Source organism: Tupaia chinensis, unplaced genomic scaffold (assembly GCF_000334495.1).
Source record: "Tupaia chinensis unplaced genomic scaffold, TupChi_1.0 Scaffold149922_1, whole genome shotgun sequence".
Classification (NCBI taxonomy): domain Eukaryota; kingdom Metazoa; phylum Chordata; class Mammalia; order Scandentia; family Tupaiidae; genus Tupaia; species Tupaia belangeri.
The window spans coordinates 848,811-866,555 of record NW_006209766.1 but is presented as its reverse complement, the minus strand read 5'-3'; the positions used below and the strand labels follow the sequence as shown (position 1 = coordinate 866,555).

Genomic DNA, 17,745 nt, shown 5'->3' with positions numbered 1-17,745 from the left:
GCACACGCGCCCGGCATGAGTTTTAAGCCACCAGGTCCGGGACATGAACCGCTGTCAACTACATGGGAGTCCAGCGACATAGCCATTACGCTAACTGCTGGTCCCTGTTTATGAGATTTTTAAATGAGTGTATATGTAACTCAGGATAATTATAACATAAGTTGGGGAAAGGAAAGGAGCTTATTAGTGGTAAGGTTTAAGTGGGAGAATATTTTTTTCTATATGCACTATGAAAAGTTAATTATGCGTTTTGTAGAGTTACCACCAAAAGATGACACAAAGAGATACAGTCACAATAATAATAGACGACTTAAAAATGGAATGCTAAACAATGTTTAAACAAGCTAGAAGAATTCAGAAAATAAAGAGAAGAGCAAAAACAGAAGAAACAAAACAAATAGAAACCAAATTTTAAACTGGTATACGAAATCCAAGCACATCAACAAGTGTTTTAATTGTAAATGATCAAAATACACCAAATAAAAGACAGAGATTTATCAGAACAGATTAATAAAAAGTATCACCCAATTATACACTCTCTTCCAGAAACTCTCTATAAATTTAAAGACATTTGTAAAAAGACAAGAAAAGTTACACTATGTAAACAAAACATTAATCAAAAGATAACTGGGGTAGCTATATTACAGTCGGACAAAGTAGACTTCAGAAAAAAAAAATACCAAGAGTAAAGAGAATATCAATATCAAATTTCACATTGATAAAAAGGTCAATTAACAACAGCAGACTATAAGTCTAATTCTAATCTAACAAAAATAGACAAAGCCAAAACTGACAGAAATAATAAGAGAATATAAATTCCACAGATTTGGTTAGAGATCTATTGGTCTTTAACTTCCCTCTCTGAAATAATTAGTAATAATAAAGAGAAAATAGGGACCAGTAGTTGGTGTAATGGACTCCCATTATGTCACTGGACTCCCATGTAGTTGACCGTGGTTCAAGTCCTGGACCTGGTGGCTTAAACTCACGCCGGGCACATGTGTGTTCATGCCCAAGATCCCAAGAGGAGAATGGAGAAGAAGGGATTGTGGCATGGCCATCCCCTCTGGGAGTGATTTATCACTTTCTGTCTCTCGCTCGCGCTCTCTTTCTGGCAAGTGCATGTGCCCTATAGCAAAAATCTCTCAAAAAAAAAAGAGAGGAAATTAAGAATACAGAAGATTTTGGGGCCAGCAGTTGGCGTGGTGGTTAAGGGCACTGGACTCCCACATGGCTAACTTCAGTTCAAGTCCTGGACCTCGCAGCTTGTTTTCTCCCTTTGTCTCTCTTTCTCTGTCCCTCTCTGGTCAAATTAAAAGAAATAAATAAATAAAGTTAAATAAAAATAATTCTAAAAAAAAAAGAATACAGGAGATTTATATCAAGGATATTGAAGAAAATGAACAAGACATCAGATAAATAAATGTAACATACATCTATGGAACACTCCACCCAACAACAGCAGAATAAATATTCTTTATATAGACCTGTAAGCATTCTACATGACAGAACATATTATGAGTCATCAACAAAAATTAAGAAATTGAGACTATTTTAAGTTCTTTGATCACATGGAATTAAATTAGAAATCAATAACAGAAAGATAATAGGACAATCTTCAATTACCTGGAAATGAGCATTTTCCAAAATCACCCATGGTTAAAGAAGCCTCATGAGAAAATAAAAAATATTTTAACAGGAAGAAAATGAAAATAAACATATTAAAATTTGTGGACTGTAGTTAGAGAAGTACTTAGATGGCAATTTGTAGTGTTAAATGTTATATTAGAAAAAGAGAAAAGCCTCAAGTCAATAACCTGTTTTAACCTAAAGAAAAAAAAAAAAGAAAAAAACTAGAAAAGGAGGAGAAAAATAAATCCAAATCAAGCATAAGGAAAAAAATTAAAATAAGAGCAAAAATCAATGAAAACAGAAAGTAATAGAGAAACTTAATAAAATAGGGACCAGCAGTTGGCATAATGGCTATGTCGCTGGACTCCCATGTAGGCGACCGCAGTTCGAGTCCCGGACCTGGTGGCTTAAACTCACGCTGGGCGTATGTGCGTGCATGCCCAAGATCCTGAGAGGAGAATGGAGGAGAAGGGATTGTGTCATGGACATCCCCCCTGGGGGGTGATTTCTCGCTTTCTGTCTCTCTGTTTCTCACTGTCTGTCTGGTGAGTGCACACGCCTTATAGCGAAAACCTCTCCAAAGGGACCAGCAGGTGGCGTGGTGGTTAAGGCGCTGGACACTCCCACATGGCCGACCAGGGTTCAAGTCCTGAATCTGGTGGCTTGCTTTCTCACTTCTTCTCTCACTCTCACACTCTGTCTCTCTCTGGTCAAATTAAAAAATAAATGAATGAATGAATGAATAAAAAATATTTAAAAAAAGAAAAAAGAAGACCTCAAAAAAAAAAAAACCAGAAACTTAATAAAATAAAATCAAGGCTTTTTTTTTTTTTAAATATAGAGTCTTGTTATGCTGTGATCCACCTGTCTCACCCTCCTGAATAGCAGTGACTGCAGACAAGTGCCACTATGCCCACCTCTTTCAGACAGGGTCTTGCTATGTTGCCCTTATTGGTCATGAGTTTCCAATCCTCCTGCCTCAGCTTCCTGAGTAGCCAGGACTACATGTGTATGCCACCAAGCCCAGTTGTTTAGGGTAGGCTAGGAAATGAACCGAGAACTCTGCCTGCCAAGGAGCAGTATCAACCAGCATGTGCTAACATGGCTGAACAAAAAGCTTTGAAAAATTCAGTAAAATGTATAAACTTCTATCAAAACTGAAACTATTTTGAATAGAAAGAAAATGAAAATAAGCATATTAAGATTTATGGAATGTAGTTAAAGAAGTGTTTAGATGGCAATTTATAGCATTGAGTGTTCTATTAGAAAAGAAGAAAAGTTTCTGAGGTTAGGGGGTTATCGGTATTGGGTAGGAAAGAGGAGATATCACTACAGACCCTATAATTATTAAAAGACTTATAAGGAGGTCAGCAGGTGACATAGTGGTTGAGATGCTGGGCTCCCACATGGACAATGACGGTTCAAGTCCCAGATCTGGTGGCCTGCTTTTTCTCTCTCTCTCTCTCTCGTCAAGTCGAATAATAATAAATAAATAAATAAATAGGTTTTTTTAGAGAATAGTAAAAATAATTCTATACACAAAATTTTTTTCTTTTCTTTGGAGAGGTTTTTTGCTATAGGGCATGTGCGCTCGCCAGAAAGACAGAGAGAGAGAGACAGAGAGGCAGAAAGCGAGAAATCACTCCCCAGGGGGGATGGCCACGCCGCAATCCCTTCTCCTCCATTCTCCTCTCGGGATCTTGGGCACGCACGCATACGTGCCCAGCATGAGTTTAAGCCACCAGGTCCAGGACTCGAACCGCGGTCAACTACATGGGAGTACAGCGACATAGCCATTACGCTAACTTCTGGTCCCTATACACATAATTTTTAAAGTTTGACAAAATGAACCAATTCCTGAAAAACTACCAACAACCAAAATTTACCATTGACTTAATAAAAAGGAAGGTGTAAGAGATTTGTAATTGTGGTTACTGCCTTACCCCAGTGAGATGACTCAGCACATAAGGACAACCTGGGCTACAAAATGGCTTCTACTCCTCTACTCAGCAAATCCCACACAGGAATGTCTCCTGTGGCCTCTCCTAATCAAACAAGCACATAAGGAAGAGAATTTTGGAAACTCCAGTTTAACCTAACTAGGTTGCCACTTTGCAAAGGTGCCTCAAACCCAATTCAAATCCTGTTTACTCTCCCACCCTCAGGAGCCAGAGTCATTGACTCCCCAATCTCTTTAGAAGCAAGCATACCTCACGGAAGCAGACACTGGAGGTCCCTCCCAAAACCCTGAGAAAGGCACCGTCTGGTCTCGTATGAGAAAAGCAGATTTCTTTCAGTAAATGTGATTTGGCCTCAGTTCTCCCCAAACGAGAACTTTGACAGAATTGCACTCAGGAGACTGGCTGAATTACCAGAGTCACTCCATTAGTTCTTGGCAAGAATCTCTCCTCTGATGTAAGAGTGGAGGAGGAGAAAGTTTCGGTTCAGACCACGATGTAACAGAAAAAGGTGTCTTCTGGAGACAGCGTGGAAGGAGGGCGGAAGAGGGGAAGAGTATAGGGAAGGAAATCAGGGAGAAAAAAATAGAGAGGCAAGACATTTGTGGGACACAGAAATGCTTTATTACCTGGTGATGATAGTGAGTGTAGTATTTTCAACTGAACTGGTCTGAGGTGTATTTCATGTTGGGTAAATGCTCTTTGCAAGCCAAATGATATATAGCAATCGAATGTTTAAAAAGTAATAATAACAATAATAATAAGGAAAAGAAAAGGAAAAGAAAGGGGGGAAAAAAAAGGAAAGAAAAGGTGTCTTACGCCAGAAGGGGTTTGGGCAGCAAATGAACAGCCTTTTAGGAACCAAGACAGAGCCTTTCGGGAGGCTCCATTGAAAAGGTCTCTGTAGGTATTTTCCAAGTTCAAGACTCAGTACTACTGTCCCCTGGAAGTTTCAACAGCCCCCAGTCTTAAGAGTTATCTTTTTGTGGGAACCAGCAGTTAGCGTAATGGCTATGTCGCTGGATTCCCACGTCGTCGACCACGATTCACGTCCCGAATCCAGTGACTTAAAACTCACGCCAGGCGCGTGTGCGTGCGTGCCCAAGATCCCGATAGGAGAATGGAGGAGAAGGGATTGCGGCATGACCATCCCCTCTGGGGGGTGATTTCTCGCTTTCTGTCTCTCTGTCTCTCTCTGTCTGTCTGGCGAGCGCACGTGCCCTATAGCGAAAACCTCTAAAAAAAAAAAAAAAAGTGACTTGAACCCCCATCTCCTGACTTGGGGAAAACTCAGTTTCCTCCTCACCATATCAGCAAATTCTTGGAGGCTCTTGCTTTCCCTGGTGGTATTTGGAGGTGTCATGGAATCTGCTAAAAGACTACATTATTCAACTTCCTTAGCAGGTAGAGGTGACTGATCAGAAGTACAAGTCTCTGGGACAGAATCTGGGAAGTCTCTTTGGGGAGAGGATCTTGAAAAGTCTCTTTTTGAGAAACTGAATCATCTAGTGGTGACTTCCCCCAACAAGTTTTGTTTTTGTTTTTTTTTTTTTCCATTTTGCTATTTCCCCCCGAGGGTGGCACCGTGGCTGAGGCATTTTATGATCTTGAGGTTTAAAGCCACATGCCCAGGGTGGCAGAGGAGGAAGTGAGAGGAGCCTGGTCTCTTGTGGCATTAAGGCTTGTATTGAAGAGTTCGGTTGTGTGAGAGAAATCAGTTGCCTGCTTAAGGTCACTGGTGCTTCTAGCTTGTGTCTCCCGCAGCCGAGCAGTTTCTGCCTCCAAAATTCTTGCTATTTGAGATAATAAACATCCTTTGAGGTGAATTGTGCTAGTTTTCCTCAATTTCCAATTCACTCTCTTCAAGAAGGTGGTAATTTCCTGTCCTATCAAACTCAGATATGGCCACGTGATCTGCTCTGGCCAATGAACTTTTAAGCAGAAAGGATGCATGTCTCTCCCCGGCAGTCTATAACAGCCAGAGAGGGGCGTGTCTCTCCCCGGCAGTCTATAACAGCCAGAGAGGGGCGTGCCTCATTCTCTTTCCTTCTGCCATGATACCCAGAAATAAATCTGATCATGGCTTCCCCATCCCCTTGGACCCCATCGTAGTTCCCAGTTAACCCCTGAGGGACATGTAGTGTGAATGAGAAGCAAACTTTTGCTGTAAATCACTGAGATGTCGAGATTATTTGTGACTTCAATTTTAAACAAAAGTGATGTGGCTTGGGGCCGGCAGGTGGCATGGTGGTTAAGGGCACTGGACTCCTACATGACCGACTGTGGTTTGAGTCCCGGACCTGGGGGCTTGCTTTCTCACTGGACCTCTCTCTCTCTCTCTCTGTCTCTCTCTGTCTCTCTCTCTCTCTCATTCTGTCCCTCTCTGGTCAAATTAAAAATAAATAAATAAAGTTAAGCAAAATAATTCTTTAAAAGAAGGGAGGGCTATATGGCTTGATACCGGAAATTTGAGGCCAATGGACTCTTTGGACAGGCTCATGGAGAAGGTTCTCGACTAAGACTCTGTAGATGATTCCCAGAACATAACCAAGTCTCTAGCCTGGTGTGCTTCTCCCTCCATCCCACTCAGGTGGGCCTCTGTACATGTGAACCCCAGGGTCTCATTGCTCTGTCCGAGATCCAGAGCCCAGGAATGCATCACTACCCAGGACAAAAACTGCCTTTTTACTTTCAATTTTATTGTGTTTTATATTGAGGTATAGTTTACACTTAGTACAGTGTGCAGATCTTGAGTGTGCCGTGGGATCAGTTCTGGCCAATATATACAGACACAGAATCTGCACCACTAGCAAGGTACACAGCATTTCAATCCTTCAGGAAGGTTCCCTTATACTCCTTCACAGTCATGGCATAGTAGAGGCAACTGCTGTCCTGACTTCTATCACCATTAATTAGCTCTGCTTGTTCCAGAATGTCAAGTAAATGGAATTATTCAGTCTCTTTTGTATCTTGTTTTTTCCACTCAGGAAAATGCTTCTGACGTTCACCCATGTGATGGTGTGTATCAGTATTTCTTCCTCCCTGTCACTTGTGCAGATGAATCTTTGGACTGTTTCCAGTTTGTTTTTTTTTTTTTCTATTACAAATAATGCTGTGAATATATGTATATAAGACTTTGTGTGGCAGGACCAGCAGTTAGCGTAATGGCTATGTCGCTAGACTCCCATGTAGTCGACCGCGATTTGTGTCCTCGACCCGGTGGCTTGAAACTCACGCTGGGCATGTGTGCATGCGTGCCCAGGATCCGGAGAGGAGAATGGAGAAGGGTTTGCGGCATGGCCATCCCCCCTGGGGGGTGATTTCTCGCTTTCTGTCTCTCTGTCTCTCTCTGTCTGTCTGGTGAGCACACGCACCCTGTAGCAAAAACCTCTCCAAAAAAAAAAAAAAAAGAAAAGAAAAAAAGACTTTGTGTGGATTTGGATGTGGTTTCATTTCTTTTGGATAAATACTTAAGAGCTGAACTGCTGGGTCATGTGTTAAACACAACACACATTTATCTTTTTAATAAACCACCAGTTTTTAAAAGTGATTGTATTGGGGAAACCAGCAGTTAGCGTAATGGCTGTGTCGCTGGATTCCCACGTAGTCGACCGCTGTTCGCGTCCTGGACCCGGTGGCTTAGAACTCACGCCGGGCACGTGTGCGTGTGTGCCCAAGATCCCTAGAGGAGAATGGAGGAGAAGGGACTGCGGCGTGACCATCCTCCCTGGGGGGTGATTTCTCGCTTTCTGTCTCTATGTCTCTCTCTGTCTGTCTGGCAAGCACACGTGCCGTATAGCGAAAACCTCTCAAAAAAAAAAAAAAAGTGATTTTATTGAGTCCAGCAGGTGGTGTGGTGGTTGGGGTGCTGGACTTTCACATGGCCCATCGCAGTTCAAGTCCTGGACCTGGCAGCTTGCTATCTTATTTCCACCCCCTCTCTGGTCAAATTAAATAATGATAATAATAATAATAATAATTAATTAAATAAAATAAATAATTTTTTTAAATGTAATTGTACCCATTTATACTCCTGCCAACATCTTGTGAACATTCCAGTTGCTCCATATCATTCAGTATTTGCAATTGTCAGTTTGTGATTTTAGCCATTTTAATGGGTGTGTGGTGGTAACTCATTGTAATTTTTAGCTATCTTTATCTGATGAGTAGTGGTAGTGAGTGTCTTTTTATGGTCATTTAGATATCCTTGCATAATTGTCTCAAAATGCCCACAAAACTAGTCATTGTATTAGCCTGCAGAAAACAGCCAGTTAAATAGAAAGAGGGTCCCTTTTGGTCTTTCCAATTGCATATGAGGGCCTCTAATTAACAGAGCTGAATCCACACTCAGCACCTCATCTCAAGGGGCATCTGGGAAGCATAGCAGAAGCTGTTGGGTATTTCATCTCTACCCCATAGGAAGATGGAATGAATGGGGAATGAACACTGAATGCCAATGCCCTGATCATCCTCCAGTGACTTAGCACTGCCCTGTCTGGCCCAAGGAGGCTGTCTCGTGTTCCAAGATGACGTGGTGGCACATGAGGTGGTTTTAGGCCCCAGACAATATTAAATTACATTAAATTGCATCATCAGCATGTAAATCAACATTGAATCTCTCTCTCTCTCTTTTTATGGTGAAAAAGTGTGTATTTAGAAATAGCCAGCAGGACTCAGTTTAGATGATCCCAGCTTTGTTGGCGACATCCAGAGCATCATAATCAGGAGCCCGTCACACATATGCCTTCTTCTCTCCGTCAGGCCTGATCAGGGTGTTGACCTTGGCCACATCAATATCATAGAGATTCCTCACAGCCTGTGTGATCTGGTGCTTGTTGGCCTTGACATCCACAAAGAACACAAATGTGTTGTTGTCTTCTATTTTCTTCACGGTAGACTCGGTGGTCAGGGGGAACTTGATGGCATAGTGGTCAAGTTTGTTTCTCCTGGGGGTGCTCTTCCAAGGATATTTGGGCTGACAAGGGAGTTGATTTTTTTTTTTAAGTGAATAATAGTAGGGCCAGCAGGTGGCATGGTGGTTAACGTGCTGAACTCCCACACTGTTGACTGCAGTTCAAGAGCCAAACCTGGTGGCTTGAAAATTGCACCAGGTGCATGTGCATGCATGCCCAAAATCTTGAGAGGAGAAGGGTGGAAAAGGGACTCTGATGTGGACATTCCCTCTGGGGAATGATTTCTTACTTTCGTTCTCTCTGTCTCTCTTTGGTGAGAACATGTACCATAAGGCAAAGAAACTAAATAATAATAATAATAATAATAATAAGGGTAGGTTGAAAAAAAGTGGCAAAAATTTGGAAGAGGGTATGTGATACCTGAAGTTTGGAAAATACTGTCCTAGAATCACATTGTGTTGGCTACTCAGCCGGGGGGTGACATGGTTGTCAGCATTTCCCATTTGAAGAAGTATTTCTGTCCCTTTACCACAACCTATACGCCCCTCTCCAGTGCTTTTCAGTGTTTTTTAAAACGGTGGGCCAGCTGGTGGCGTGGTGGTTAAGGCAGCTGGATCCCACATGGTGGACTGCACAGCTCAAGTCTGGACCTAGAGGCTTCGAAAACACACAAAGCACATGTACATGTCTAAGATCCCAAAAGGAGAACGGAAGAGAAGGAATGGCATCTCCCCCGCGGGGGGGGGGGGTGCTTTCTTAATTTCCCTCTTTGTCTGTCTCTCTCCAGAGAGCATGTGCCCTAGAGCAAATTTTTTTTAAATGAAGAAAGAAAAGCAATTCACAGTATGAAATTCATTTTATGTCATTACCATTATGTAATTAGGTTGAGCTATACGAAACTGCTATTTTTGTGGGTGAAAAATATTTAAATAGTGAGACCAGCAGTTAGTGTAATGGCTTATGTTGCTGGACTCCCATGTAGTTGACCACGGTTCGAGTCCCAGGCCTAGTGGCGTAAACTCACGCCAGGCGCGTGTGCCTGAGAGGAGAATGGAGGAGAAGGGATTGCGGCATGGCCATTCCTGGGGGGTGATTTCTCACTTTCTGTCTCTCTGTCTCTCTCTGTCTTTCTGGCGAGTGCATGCGCCCTATAGCAAAAACTTCTAAAAAAGATTTAAATAGTGACTTTTTAAAATGATTCCCTTTAATAGATATAATACATTATATGAATATGTACGTATATACAAGGGACTTCAAAAGTTTGTGGAAGGGGGCCAGCAGGTGGCATGGTGGTTGGAGTAATAGATTCCTACATGGCTGACCTCGGTTTGAGTCTTGGGCCTGGTGGCTTGCTTTATCACTCTCTCTATCTTTCTCTGGTGAGCACATGTGCCCTATAGAAAATTAAAAATAATAATAAATAAAATAAAATAATTTTTGTTTGTTTGTTTGTTTTTAGAGAGAGATTTTTGCTATAGGGCACATGTGCTTACCAGAGAGACAGACAGACAGAAAGCAAGAAATCACCCCTGGGGGCATGGCCACGCCGCAATCCCTTCTCTTCCATTCTCCTCATGGGATCTTAGGCATGCACACACAGGCACCCAGAGTGAGTTTTAAGCTGCTGAGTCCAGGACTCGAACTGTGGTCAACTACATGGGAGTCCAGCAACATAACCATTACAATATCTGCTGGTTCCCAAATTACATAATTCTTAAAAAGAGAAAGAAAAAGATGTCTACTTGAGAGAGCTCAGGACAGCAACTCCCCCACCCCACCCCCCCACCAAAAAAATGTTTATGGAAAACAGAATTAAAGTATGGTTTATTCTGGTACAAAATAAGTCCTGAAACTCATTCATAGTTTTTTCATAATACACATTTTCCACGAACTTTTTAAAGACCCTCCCCCATATAGAAAACGTTGCTTCCTGATTAGTTGTCTATCCTGATTAGTAGGTGGTGGATGCCAATAATAAAATACTTTTATGATCTCCCACATACGTATAATATATAAATTTGTATAAAACATACTATGTGCGGGGGGGTATATCTATATCTACATATAGATCGATAGATGCCCACTCTTACATTTATTATTTGTGATATACTCTGTATTTGATTTTCTATTACTTTTTTTTCTTTTCTTTTCTTTATGCTACTGACAGCCCACCAAACTGATTTCATGACCCAGGAATGGGCAGTGCCCTGACGCCGGTGAGGCCCTGTTGTGCAACCACCTGTGCGTGACTAGGAGCTTATCTCTTTGCTTTGGCACGATCCTGAAACCCAGTAAAGGCCCCTGCCCTAAGCCCTGCACTTCAGACGGCTCATTTTTTACCTGATCTGACTGAACCTCTCTTCATGGGCTGTGGAACCCAAAGGCCTTCAGGAAGTTCCTACAGAGCCTCTTGCACCATATCCCCAGGACCCCAGAATTCACACCCCCATTGCTTTGAGCTCATTCCAGGGCCCACATGACCTTCTTGGTGGGCATATCCCTAGGCCAGGAGGTTGCTCAGCGCTGGTCCTGTGTGGTCCGGGGAGTGTGAATGGAGCTAAGACGTGCAGGCTGGGCGAGGCCCACAGTGTGAGGGTAAGGGGGCCATGATGGGTCATGATCTCCCCTGCCCTTGATGAAGGCCCTACCAATGTCTGGGTGAGCTGGCTTTAGGTGCTCTGTCTATGGACCAGACTGCGGGTCTCAAACTGCCTGTGGGCAGAGTCTGACCCTGGCTCTTCCACTGGCCAGAGTCACCTGCTGCCAGCCTCCCGAGCCCCTGCCATCCTGCCTGTGTCACTCCCAGTGGCCTTCCTCACTATCCCCCGCGTTAATTTTGTAGCCCTGGCCTTTCTTCCTTTACTCTCACAGCACCCGAGTCCTTCCCTGTCGCCGTGGTCCACTCCCCCATCATGAATGATCAGAGACCGTGGGTGAGACCATAGTGCTTTACTTTTGACTGAACAGAGTGCACAACTTCAGGGGAAGCTGCCAGGGAGGCTGGCAGGCCTCGGAGGCAGGTGGGATTGGAAGGTGGGGACTCAGGCCAGCAGCCCAAGCTCTGCTCCATCCATCCATCCATTCATGTCTTCCAGCACAGGCTGGGCTTCTCATACTGACCATTCTGTAGGCTCTTTGAGGGGAGGGAGGAGGCTGAGCGTGGTGAGTTGGTGGAAGGCTTGGTCTTGGGATGTCCCTCAGGTGGTCGGCTCCCATAGCCAATGGACTCACCTGCAATAATTCCGGCACAAACGGGACCACTGCCTACATTTGCCACCTGTGGTGAAAGAAAAGGTCCAGTCATGAGTGGGAACAACCCTGATAAGCGCGTGTGCTCTAGGTGCTGGGACCCAGGCTGCTCCATGCAGCTCTCAGCAAGCTTGAAGGCCACCCTATACAGAGGTGAATGAAAAACATACGAGGAGGAAGAGAACAGCCGAGCCAGGGCCCTTGAGGGAGGAGCTTCCCATGCTTACACACAGAGGAGCCCTTTGAAAACTCATACTACTTTGGGACCAGCAGTTAGCATAATGGCTATGTTGCTGGACTCCCACATAGTCGACTGCAGTTTGAGTCCCGGACCCGGTGGCTTAAACTCACGCTGGGCGCATGTGGGTGCGTGCCCAAGATGCTGAGAGGAGAATGGAGGAGAAGGGATTGCGGCGTGGCCATCCCCCCTGGGGGGTGATTTCTCACTTTCTGTCTCTCTGTCTCTCTCTGTCTGTCTGGTGAGCGTACATGCCCTATAGCGAAAACCGCTCCAAAAAAAAAAAAAAGAAAGAAAGAAAGAAAACACATACTACGTTGTGTATGAGTCGGTCAGTCAGTGCATATTCACTGTGCAGCTATTATGTACCCGGCAATGGGGACGCTGCTGGGAATAAGAATGGCAACACTCCCACCCTTACGGAGCTCACTGTCGAGCAAGGGAGACCAGACAATGAGGAATATAAGCAAGTCAGACAGATGGAGGGCGGTAAGCCAGACGGTGATCGGTGCTGTGAAATACAACAAAGCCAGGGAGGCCAGAGCATCCTGGGGACACACGTGGGGATGACTAGGGAAGCCTCATTGTGGAGGTGACATTTGAGCAATGGCCTGAAGGAGATGAGGGGAAGCCATGTGGACATCTAGGGGAAGGGTGTTCCAGGAGAGGGGACAGCCAGTGCAAAGGCTCCAAGGTAGGGGATACAGATAAGCTCAAGGGACAGGAGGGAGGCCAGGGGCTGGATCCTGAATGCCATCCTCACCTTCCCACCACTCACCTCTCTGGCGTTGTCTTTTCTCCCCTTGGTTACCTGGTCCCAACCACCTTGGCCTCCTTGCCCTGCTGGTGCAACCTGCTTGCCTCATCCCTGCCTCTGCAGCTTTGCACTTGCCATTCCCTCTACCTATTATTCTCTGTCATCTTTTCATAATCAAGAATCAATTCTGATCTCACCTTTTCAGAGGGGCTTCTCTCCCTGCCCCGCAGGCTAATGGCTTTATTGGGCAAATATCTCCCTCTGTATCCACTCTGCTCATCCATGCAGTGACTTGTTGATTGTCACGTCCCTACCAGATGGGTGCTCTCTGAGGAGGGCCTGGTATGTTTTTCAAGCCACCAGGTCTGGGATTCAAACTGCATGGCCAGCTCTGTGGGATCCAGCTTCCACCATTAGGCACAGGGCTAGCCCATAGATCTCTGTTCTTGCACAGCTAGGTGGGTAGGCTTGTTCTCTCTGGATGACCCATCCATCCCTGTCTCTGTCTCTGTCTCTGTCTCTCTGACCCCTGCCACCACCATGCGAAGCCCAGGATAGCCTAGTGGAAGATAAGACTAGAAGGGGAAGAACCAAGGTGCACCTAGAAACAGAATGAATCCAGCTGAGATCAGAAGAACTATTCAGCTGAGCCCAGCCTACATTTCTTTTTTCTTTTTCTTTTTTTTTTTGAGAGGTTTTCGCTATAGGGCACGTGCGTTCGCCAGACAGACAGAGAGAGACATAGAGACAGAAAGCGAGAAATCACCCCCCAGGGGGGATGGTCACGCCGCAATCCCTTCTCTTCCATTCTCCTCTCGGCATCTTGGGCACGCACGCACACACACCCGGTGTGTGTTTTAAGCCACCGGGTCCGGGACGCGAACCGTGGTTGACCACGTGGGAGTCCAGCGACATAGCCATTATGTTAACTGCTGGTTCCCCCCAGCCTACATTTCTAAACTGCAGGCTTTATGCTAAATAAATGGTCGGTACTTTAAGCACTGACTTCTGGGATGGTTTGTACAGGTATATAGCTAACACATACTTTATTTAAAATAACCCTGCCATTGAAAGGACTAGACACTCAGTCATAGAATAAGCCAAGCCCTCCCACTCCCAGTCTTAGCCCCCTTCCCACCCAATCCTGATTCTCACTGGTGAGGATGGCAATGCCTGTGATGAACAGCACAGCCGCGACCAATAGCCCCCGTTTCCGGAGAGTGTCTATGTCTGTAGAGAGAAAAAAGAGGAGTACGGTCAGAGAGACCTTCACTCTTCCCTCCCCCATATCTTCCCTTGAGCAACTTACCATAGAGAAAGGGGTTGTCCTCATCCGTACCTGGAGAGGGCAGACAAGGAGCAAGTCAGAGTTCAGCAAAGTGGAGTGGAGTGAAGTGAGCAAGGGAATGGCAGTCAGGGAGAGGGGGCAGCCTTGGTAACTTTAGGACAAAACTGCAAGCGCTCCGGGTGGCGTACAACCCGGCTTCCATCCCTCCTGTCGTCCCCTCACTCCCCTCACTCATTGCCCTCCAGCGCCGCTAGCCTCCCTGCCGTTGAACTTGCTGCACGTTTTCTCATCAAGGTCTTGGCACTGGCTGTTTCCTCTCCCTGGAACACCCTTTGCCTTGACATCTACATGTCTCTCTCTTTTGCTTTCTTCTCAGTGAGGCCTTCCCTGGTTCTCTCTATAACACACCTCCCAGTGATTTTCTGACACTGCTTTATTGTTCTTGATAGCAAGTTAAAATCACCTGCTCTATGATTATTATGCAAGATTGTCGTTTGTTGTCTTGCTCCCCTGACTAGACTGTCAGTTCCATGGAGGCAGAGATTCCGTCTGTCTTGTTCTCTGCTCTATCCTTGCCACCTAGAACACTGCCTGCCACATAGGCGGTGCTCAATCAATATTTGTTGAATGAACTCTCTGTGTGGAATAGACCCATGGGAATATAATTTCCATTCATTCATTGGGGGTTGACTGGGCAGGAAGTGGAGGTTAAGGCTAGTGATGCCCTTAGAAGTCCTGCTGATTTGAAATTGACCTCAGATGCCTGGACTACATCCAGGTGAGCTCAGAAGAGCCACCCTGCTGAGCCCAGCCTATATTTCCAAACTCCAGACTTGAGAGCTAAAGTATTAGGTTGGCATTTTTCTCTGTTTTTCTATGCAAAAATGTGTCATGACTTTCCCAACGACCTAATAGATAGTTATCACTTTAAGCCACTGCGTTTCAAGGTGGTTTGCATGCAGTGTTCATTGATTTGTTTCTTCATCTCATTGCATATGTATTGTGTGTCTGCCCTCTGCTAGGCTTGAAGTAATTTATTTACCCAGTACGTGTCCACTGAGGTGCAGGAAATACACAGTGAGTAGAACATAGCGGGCTTCCAGTCTGAGAGGGGAGTTACTAACCAGGTGGCCTGGGAGTCTGTGGGTTGTTACTGCTGTGTTTGCTCGGGGATCGTCTCATGGAGAGCATTGTGGTACCTTCAATGGACAGGAAGAGAAAGTGACCAAAGGACGACAAAGGACAACACGAGTCATGAGGGTAGAAACAAAGGACATTATTGACAGTCTGCATCTGGGAGAAAACCCCTCCTGCATCTACACATCACTGTGCAGGGCCCAGGCGCCCCCCCGCACCCCCACTCCACTCCTGAGGGCAACAGGTATGGCAGGTATTGGAGCACTGAAATAAGCCTGCATCCCCTGGCTAAGACCAGCTTCCCAACCCCCGAGTGACCCCGGTCATCCTCCTAGACCCTACTCCTGACATCCTATAATTCAGAAGCTCAAGGTAGCTATAGCCAGAGAGGAGGACTTCTAGGATCCTAGAGCAGCCTGGATGGACATTCTTTCTTTTTCTTTTTCTTTCTTTTTTTTTTTTTGAGAGAGGTTTTTGCTATAGGGCATGTGCGCTCGCCAGAAAGACAGAGAGAGACATTGAGACAGAAAGCGAGAAATCAACCCCTGGGGGGGTGACCAAGCAACAAATCCTTCTCCTCCATTCTTCTCTTGGGATCTTGGGCACACACGCACACGCGCCCAACATGAGTTTAAGCCACCAGGTCCAGGACTTGAACCGCGGTCAGCTACATGGGAGTTCAGCGACATAGCCATTACTCTAACTGCTGGTCCTGTAGACATTCTTGTGGTACAACATTTTGAATGTCATTTTGAATGTCACTTCTGCCCCCAGACTCAAAATACCAGAGTTCCTCCCATAACACCAACAAGAAATCAATACCCAAAGAAAAGACCTTCCTTCTGGCACGGAGAAGGGCCTTACTCCTGTCTGATGCCTCAATGGGAAGCCGGCAGGTAGAGAAGCTGCCTCATGAACCCCAAGTTCCCTGGGCCTCTCTCAGCACCTCACCCTTAAACTTGAACTTGGCAGAACATGGCAGCCAAGGATTGAGAGGCTGGAGGAAAGCACTGCCCAGAGAAAGGTATGAGCAAGATGAAGAGCCGAGACCATTGACGATGCAAAGGGCAGGCACAGGGGTATGCAGTGTTCGTGCGCCCTGCAGCTAGAGCGTCCGGACTCAAATTCTGTTTCTGCCATTTGGGGCTATGTAGCCCAAGGCAAACTGAGTAACCTCCCTGGGTCTCGATTCTCTTGTGAAATGGAGGTGTGACAGTGACCATGATGCAGGGTGAGCATTGAATGAGTGAACACATGAGCTCGGCTCAGTGCTTGGCATGGAATAGGTCTCAGGCAATGCTAGCAGCTGTTAGCTTCTGGGAACAGCTCTCCCTTTTGGGGGAGGACTGTTCCTCTCTCCTCAGTTTCTCTGGTTCCCCAGTTGTAGGCTACTAGGGGAGCATGTGACCCCAATTTAGTCTTTCCCTGGACCTTTCAGATCCCAAGTAGGGAGTCTGAGTGAAAACTAGGTACCGGGGGCTGCACGGTATGCTTCCCCCACATCTGTATGTTGAAGCCTAACCGCTGATGGATTGGTATTTGGAGATGAGGCCTTTGCCGTAATTAGGGTCAGGTGCGGTCATGAGGCTGGGGCTGTTATGATAGGATTAGTGCCTTTACAAAACAGAGGCCAGAGGCAGCCCCACAGGACCGCAGCGAAGTGCTGTGCAGAGGACGCTAGATGCCGTATGGCTGATCAGAGTTTGAGTCCCGACCCTTGTGGCTTGAAAAACATGTTGCGTGCATGTATGCGTACCCAGGATCCTGACAGGATGGAGAATTGGAGGAAAAACGATTGCAGAGGGACCTCCGCTCTGGGGAGGGGTGCCTTCATCTCCCTTCTTCCTGTCTCTCTCTCTCTCTCTCTTTTTTGTTTGTAAGCATGTACCCTCTGACATTTTCTTTTCTTTTTTCTTTTTTTAATTAAGAAAGCTGGCTTTCAAGCTCTCTCTCTGCCCACACACACTGGGTAAAGGCCATGGGAAGGGGAATGCAAAAAGTTTGTGGAAAATGGACTTAAAGTACAAGTTTATTTCAGGGCAAATTTTAAAAATCTATGCATAGTTTTTTCATAATACGCATTTTCCAGAAAACTCTTTGAATACCTCTTCTAGCAAGAAAATGGCAATTTGCAACCCAAGGAAAGCCCTCACTGACACCAACCCTGCTGACACCTTGATCTCAGACTTGCATACTCCAGAACTATGAGAAATAAATTCCTGTTTCTTTCTTTTTTTTTTTTTTTAAGAATTATTTCATTTTGGGACCAGCAGTTGGTGTAGTGGCTATGTCGCTGGACTACCATGTGGTTGACTACGGTTCAAGTCCCAGGCCCGATGGCTTAAAGTCACACCAGAAGCATTCCCGAGAGGAGAACGGAGGAGAAGGGATTGCGGCATGGCCATCCCCCCTAGGGGGTGATTTCGCACTTTTTGTCTGTCTCTCTTTTTATTTTTTTTAAAGAATTATTTATTTTTAATTTTATTTATTCATTTTACTTATTTTATTTTGACCAGAGAGAGACACAGAGAGAGAGAGAAAGTGAGAAAGCAAGCCACCAGGTCCAGGACTTG

The 17,745-nt window shown here is 45.3% G+C and overlaps 1 protein-coding gene across 1 annotated transcript in view; it reads right to left on the bottom strand.

The window, feature by feature from the left end:
* Positions 1 to 11,437: 11,437 nt before the first annotated feature.
* Positions 11,438 to 17,745, bottom strand: part of FXYD5 (FXYD domain containing ion transport regulator 5) — a 15,083-nt gene continuing 8,775 nt past the window's right edge. Inside the window, exons 7-10 of the mRNA XM_006171618.3 lie at positions 15,160 to 15,234; positions 14,057 to 14,086; positions 13,903 to 13,977; positions 11,438 to 11,780 (exon numbers count right to left, since the gene is read on the bottom strand). Coding sequence (XP_006171680.1) covers positions 11,731 to 11,780; positions 13,903 to 13,977; positions 14,057 to 14,086; positions 15,160 to 15,234 — 230 coding nt within the window. The 3' untranslated portion in view covers positions 11,438 to 11,730. The remainder of the gene's footprint in view (positions 11,781 to 13,902; positions 13,978 to 14,056; positions 14,087 to 15,159; positions 15,235 to 17,745) is intronic.